The sequence below is a fragment of the Toxorhynchites rutilus genome, chromosome 1 (genome assembly GCF_029784135.1).
Source record: "Toxorhynchites rutilus septentrionalis strain SRP chromosome 1, ASM2978413v1, whole genome shotgun sequence".
NCBI lineage: Eukaryota > Metazoa > Arthropoda > Insecta > Diptera > Culicidae > Toxorhynchites > Toxorhynchites rutilus.
The window spans coordinates 111959114-111965086 of NC_073744.1; the positions used below are offsets into that span (position 1 = coordinate 111959114).

The 5973-nt window shown below is 37.8% G+C and overlaps 1 protein-coding gene and 1 long non-coding RNA gene across 2 annotated transcripts; one reads left to right on the plus strand and one right to left on the minus strand.

Moving 5' to 3' along the window:
• The first annotated feature begins 2609 nt into the window (after positions 1–2609).
• On the plus strand, positions 2610–4444 carry LOC129774671 (uncharacterized). The gene is made up of 5 exons (XM_055778511.1): positions 2610–3117; positions 3182–3666; positions 3734–4024; positions 4084–4157; positions 4209–4444. Exons 1-5 carry the CDS (start codon positions 2974–2976, stop codon positions 4274–4276), a joined length of 1062 nt encoding a protein of 353 aa, XP_055634486.1. The 5' UTR covers positions 2610–2973; the 3' UTR covers positions 4277–4444.
• Positions 4434–5423, minus strand: LOC129774680 (uncharacterized). Its single transcript, XR_008742751.1, has 2 exons — positions 5081–5423; positions 4434–4966 (listed from the first exon to the last, which is right to left on the minus strand). It is a non-coding gene; the product is annotated as an uncharacterized LOC129774680 (long non-coding RNA).
• Between the last annotated feature and the right edge of the window lie 550 nt (positions 5424–5973).

Below are 5973 nucleotides of genomic sequence, written 5' to 3' on the forward strand. Positions count from 1 at the left end.
CATAATTTGTTTGCCAGGATATGATGAGTATGTGAATTTGGCAGTTGTTTTGAGCTTATTGATTTTCACCAATTCTTAAATTGCTTCTAGATTGAAAGTACAGTAATTTACACTTATCTCGACATTTAGCTAATTGGACGGACCAGTAATGCGACATATTTAGTTGGACATTTTTGTAAACATAGAGTTCGGGGTCCAAATTATGACCCCACATTGAAGGTCGACACTGTACCACTGTCATCGCAAATGTTCAATTACAGGTTAAAATTACCTCCAATCCGATACTGAGTGGTGGTAATGCGACGTGCGATTGAATGTAATTTACTGTAAAATATGTTACAAGCTGGATGGGAAGAAATATTCCAACTGTGAAAGCTGTGGCGAGTGGCAAACGCAATAGCTAAACAGGAAGGTTTAACCGAACAAGATGGGAATATCGAGTGATAAAAAAAACACAACACCAAAGGTTCTTTTCAGAACCATCAACATATTCATGAAGAGTAAACAGTAAACTAATCCATTTTCAAGGTAGATAGGTAGGTATTCACGTAGGAGAAGAAAATAAAACAATATATTTAAAATATATATTTAACAAAAGCTGTCCCCTTTGTATAGTCCTACGTCACTCCGGTTATGTCCCCGACATTACCCACCCGTCTTTTTTTTTGTGGATCATCCATTTAATGAAATCAACATGATCAAATTGTAATATTGAAATATATTGATATCGCGGGACATTTTCGTTTCTTTTGCCAAATGCGGGACGTTTCGCGGGACATAATCTTACGCGGGATATTTTGTTGAAATGCGGGACTGTCCCGCGTATCGCGGGACGTCTGGTCAGTTTATGTATGGAATAAATACAGACAGCAGCATATTCTGAAAACGAACAAAAGCCGAGCGCACACGAACAAATGTGTGCAACCGATGATCCCTACTAATGCAATATTACATTCCATTTCCAGCATTCAAATGTGAAAGATCGCGACAATAAATCAAGTGTTTTAGAAATTCTTTCGAAGTGTTTGAACTCTCCAGTGAAATCAACATCCAATGGTCTTCCTTAAGTGCCATATTCCGTGTATTTTCGTAAAATAATGAGCTATCATCCAGGCCTCCTTCAGCCGAAGGAACTCGCCTTTTCCTCAATGGTGTGATTCACCAGTACGTAAAGTTTTCTTTCGGTTCTGATACTCCTGATCAGGCATAGCATTTCGGGACGAAACCATTTCCTACCCTTTTTGGGCAACACAGTCATTCCTACGGTCTTAGTTCCTACGCAGCGTGTATGAAACCAACAATCGGAGTTATCACGCAATCATGTCTTCATTTTGGATTGAAATTTGCCCGCATTTTGTACAAGGCGTAGAGGTCAGATCCAAGGATATCTTACTCGTCGTGATTGAGGATACCGAAATCTCGTTATTTGATTTTCGAGAATTTTCGGGTGAACTATTTATTGTGTAGCAAGCTTTTAGAGCAGCTCAAAAACTGGAATACAGTTCATTTCATTGTTGGATTACAAGTTCAGGTCTACATGTTTTCCTCCGTACTCACTGTATTTTCATGTATACAATCATTGCTTTGTTAATTGTGTTAATTGTTTTTTAATGATTCTGATTCCTTTTCCAGGTACTTATAGATTATCACCGCAAATGAATTGATAAAAAAGAATATTGCGCAATTTATTTGATAGCAGACTCATTTTTTCACTCTTTTTCGGTACACAGACATTCTGAGTTTAGAGACCAACGGTGTGAACAGAAATAGATAGATAAAAACATATTGTCTGATTGGTGGACAATGATCAGAGGAATTATAAATGATGAGATAAAAAGTTGGAACAAAGAATCTGTACTAGTTGCGAATCGTTGGGTGCAAATATTTTCAGAAATAGAAAACGAAGAGTCTAAAGAGTCTAAAAAATCGTGAATCTTACTAATTATATTTTGTGTCTCGCTGGTAGCACCGGATCGGTTGAAAGGATTTTTGTACGATGTATATTATGTGGGCAACGAAAAAGTCGGGACTCAATTATGGATCTCTGATGGCTAAGATAATTGTGAAACAAAACATCGATCTGCAATGTGATAATTTATATGGTGAAATTTCTAAATATCCTGATCCGCTTTGCAAAGTCTCTCCATCATCTGAGTATGGACGAATAAAATTCACTGTAGAGAACAAAGTAGATAATATATATATATATATATATATATATATATATATATATATATATATATATATATGTTTAATTGTTTGGCTTAATTCCCGGTTTTATTCACTCATTCATAAAATTCTTCAAAAATTTGCATTTAGTTGTTTTGCTTACGGGTCCCGTTTTTATTCTTGAACTAATTGCTCAGCCTACTCAAAAGCGATTATGAAAAGTCGCGCTACCTTCATTCTATACTGTGCTCTACGCTCATTTTTGACAGAAATGCTCACAGCGGTGAGTGAAGGCTGATTTAGACGATGCCAGTCAGCGCGCTAGTTGAAGTATCCAGTGAATAGAGAACAGACACTCTGTTCAAGTTAGAGGCCAATTACTTGTTCGATACTGGTACAAGTAACTTGAACAGAGTGTCTGTTCTCTGTTCACTGGATACTTCAACTAGAGCGCTGACTGGCATCGTCTAAATCAGCCTTGAGCATCCACCTGTTGTTGTAATATCTCACGACTCATCACCGTTAAAATCAAAACAATGCGAATAACAACCTTGATTGGAAAAATCGCAGCATTGTTTTGATGACTTAATTTGGCCTGAAATAGAGAAAAACAATTAGCAGAAGCAATTTGTGGCATTGGTGTAAACTGGGTCAATTTTCATATCGAATCAGGTCCTAATTCTAAGCTTTCCTGAAGTGACACAATCTAAAGTATACGATAGAGTGGTGCTGCGAAAAAATGGGGATCAATCAAAGCAAATAGTTTACAATTCACATATCGTAATTTTTCGAACCGGATGCAGAATGTTGCTTGAAATTATGCTTTACCTACGCTCGCTCAGAATGTTTTTGAACAGCGATAGCAGCCCACGGAAAACGATAAATTCGATATTTTGGTTGTGCTGTTTACTAACAGTAATGTTTTTCTACTTCAAAAGAAGCTTGGAGGTGAATTTCGGCTGCTATCATCCTCCTGAAATACCAAGATTAATCAAGATCTCGCTGATTTCAGCTGGTCCTCCGACGTGGTCGCATCCGGACGTTGAAACATTCCCAAACCATCCAACTTGCGTGGAACATTTGCTTTTACGCAGCTGCCACAGTATTCCTCGGACTATATCACAAGCTATTGATACGCCCAGAAATCCGCAACCAGAGTAGTAAGTACTTCCCGCAGTACAATAACACAATCTTCCTGACTGCATGCGATTCGGTCAAGTTCGAGATTGTAACTATGGTGCTGGTGGCATTTGATATAATCGGAACCATGGTCCGCATGAGAAATCATGACTATTCGGAAGCAATTTCGAAATCCTTCTACGCTTCACTTCTGCTTTGTTGCTTCATGTTACGGTTGGAAAACTACAGCGTTCTTCTCAATATCTATCTGGGCGTATACAACGTTTTCCAAGAAACACTTCTCCTACTTTCGTTACATACTAGTAAAAAGTGTGATACTACATTAAGGCTATATGTGATACTTAATTTTAGCTCGTGGTGAGTTCAGTAGTATCTAAACATCGTAATATCAATATATTTTATTCTATTTTCTCTCTGTTAACAGGTCTTACCTCTTCCTCAATATACTACCATTCGAGTTCCTCATTCCCACGCTGTATGCCAATAGTAAAGAGCTTCATCTTTATTTGAATGTAATTTTTTGGTTGTGGTATTGTTCATGCATTTGGAACTCGCCAATCCTCAAATTGCTCTATCATAAAATCTACCATCTGCATCCGTACGATTGCATAGGAGGGGAATCTTCGGTACGATGCATACTTCTGAACGATAACCGAAGGTTTCGTCACTATCGAAATCTGGAACGAGCATATCTTGAGTTGAAGCTCTATCACGAGTAAGTTTGGTATTTGGTCTTTTAGTTACTTTATTTACAATATTTTTTCTTCATTTTAGTAAAAGCAAAATCGTCGGTACAAGACATGGAGGGACCGAGAACTCGTCAGCAAAGGCCTTCCAGACTATAAAATGTAACGATTTTGTTCTTAAAAAAAATCTTTCTTTATTAAATTTCCTTACAGGCGTTCTTGCACTCAAAAGAAAGTTGAAACGGATGCGTGAGAATCGAGATCAACTCTCCGTGGATTAATGCCGTGCAAATGATCTCATATACGAAACGAAACAAGCCTTGTAGTGCAAATGCAAAAAAAAATCTCCGTAAAGCACTCGCACATAACCTCAATGCAAAGCCGAAATTAAGATAAATAAGATATAGTGAAAACAAACACATATGGAGGCTGAGTAAATAAATTTTAAATTAGTGTTTTAATTATAGAATCTTAATTTCCTAATTGCGTCGTATCTGGGGGTACAGTGGAACCCCGATTATTTGCGACAGCGAGTTCTATAGTAAGCCTATAGACTTTCCCGGAATTTGTCAGTGAGTGGTAGACTCATGCTTTTGTCACGGGTTATTTGTCATAGTTGTGACGGAGTGCGCGTCATGTTGGAGGGTACTACTTAATCGGTACTTCGTTGTAAAGAGAAATCCTGCGAGGGTGACTGTGACGGGTTGCGCGTCAAGTTGGAGGGCAATTCCTAATCGGTACACGGCTTGACGGGTAAACGGATGCTGCAAAATTAGAATCAAATGGCAAATAAATAAAAAGGTAACAATAGGCGAAGTTCATGAGCACAGCCGCCCTCCGAAGTTGTCGTCTAGATGTGATCCCGAAGGAAATTAGGCTATGAGAAGGAGGCTTGGTTTTTGTGGGTGAGAACTCCACTCGATATCTGGGCTAACCCTTCCCAGGTAAGGCTGGTAGATCGTTCCTTCCCTCTATAAAAAAGACAAAGCAACACAAACCTGTTTACGACTGGTCCATGAAACAATCGCAACAGCATAAAAAAACGCATATCCGGTTGTTTAATTCCTAGTTATCGCGTCGCTTACCCAATTTGCATCAACAAAGCCTATCGGTCCACCTCTAGATCCACTGTACACTAATTTCCAATGCATTGTTGCCTTCAAATAGCGAACTACTCGCTTTGCCGTCACCCAACAAGTCTCTGTCGGAGCACTCACTTTACGGCCGAGTATCGCTGTATTCACACCAATGTTCGGCCTAGCAAACACCGCGATATACAGAAGACCACCAACGAGGATTCTGTATTTGGTTTCGTCATTGAAAACGGCACTTGTATCCTCCACTTTTAATAAAAAAAAGTAAAAAAAAACTTTTTAAGTCAAATGGTTGACTTGTGATTAAACATAATAATGTACTAAAAACTAGAAAATAATTAGGCAAGTAGCAGTTAGCAGTTATGATAAGACTAAAATAAAATCGTGGGACATATGATGAAGTCACTAATTGTGGATAATGGAAATCCAACGTGCCCCACGATTTTATTTTAGTCTTATCAATGCCCTAGACTAATGAAGGAGAGGTGTGATAACTGCTAACTGCTACTTGTCTAATTATTTTCTAGCTTTTAGTACATTATGTTTAATCACAATTAAACCGTTTGACTTAAAAAGTTTTTTTTACTTATTTTATTTTCTAGTTTTTAGTTCATTTTCTGTTTCATTAGAATATTTCTCTATAATAAAACCATTGTACTGTATTCTGTCAGTCAAATAATTTCCTATGATACCGATATTGAGTGGATTGCAGAAAATACATAGTGTGTTCTCCAAGTCATGATCGTTCGTTTGATACACATATCTCAATCAACCTTTTTTTTATTTTGTAGCGGTGGCCAAAATGGATTTTTCAAGATAAGCAGTTTTAAAATGACAGCAGAGATAAAGGTGTTTTATAAATTCGGTCAGTTCCTATTGGTCAA

Coding starts and splice junctions, on each gene's coding strand:
- LOC129774671 (XM_055778511.1), top strand. CDS start 2,974: ATGTTGCTTGAAATTATGCTTTACCTACGCTCGCTCAGAATGTTTTTG. Junction 3,118..3,181: donor ACTTCAAAAGAAGCTTGGAG/GTGAATTTCGGC, acceptor CGCTGATTTCAG/CTGGTCCTCCGACGTGGTCG. Junction 4,025..4,083: donor GAGTTGAAGCTCTATCACGA/GTAAGTTTGGTA, acceptor TCTTCATTTTAG/TAAAAGCAAAATCGTCGGTA.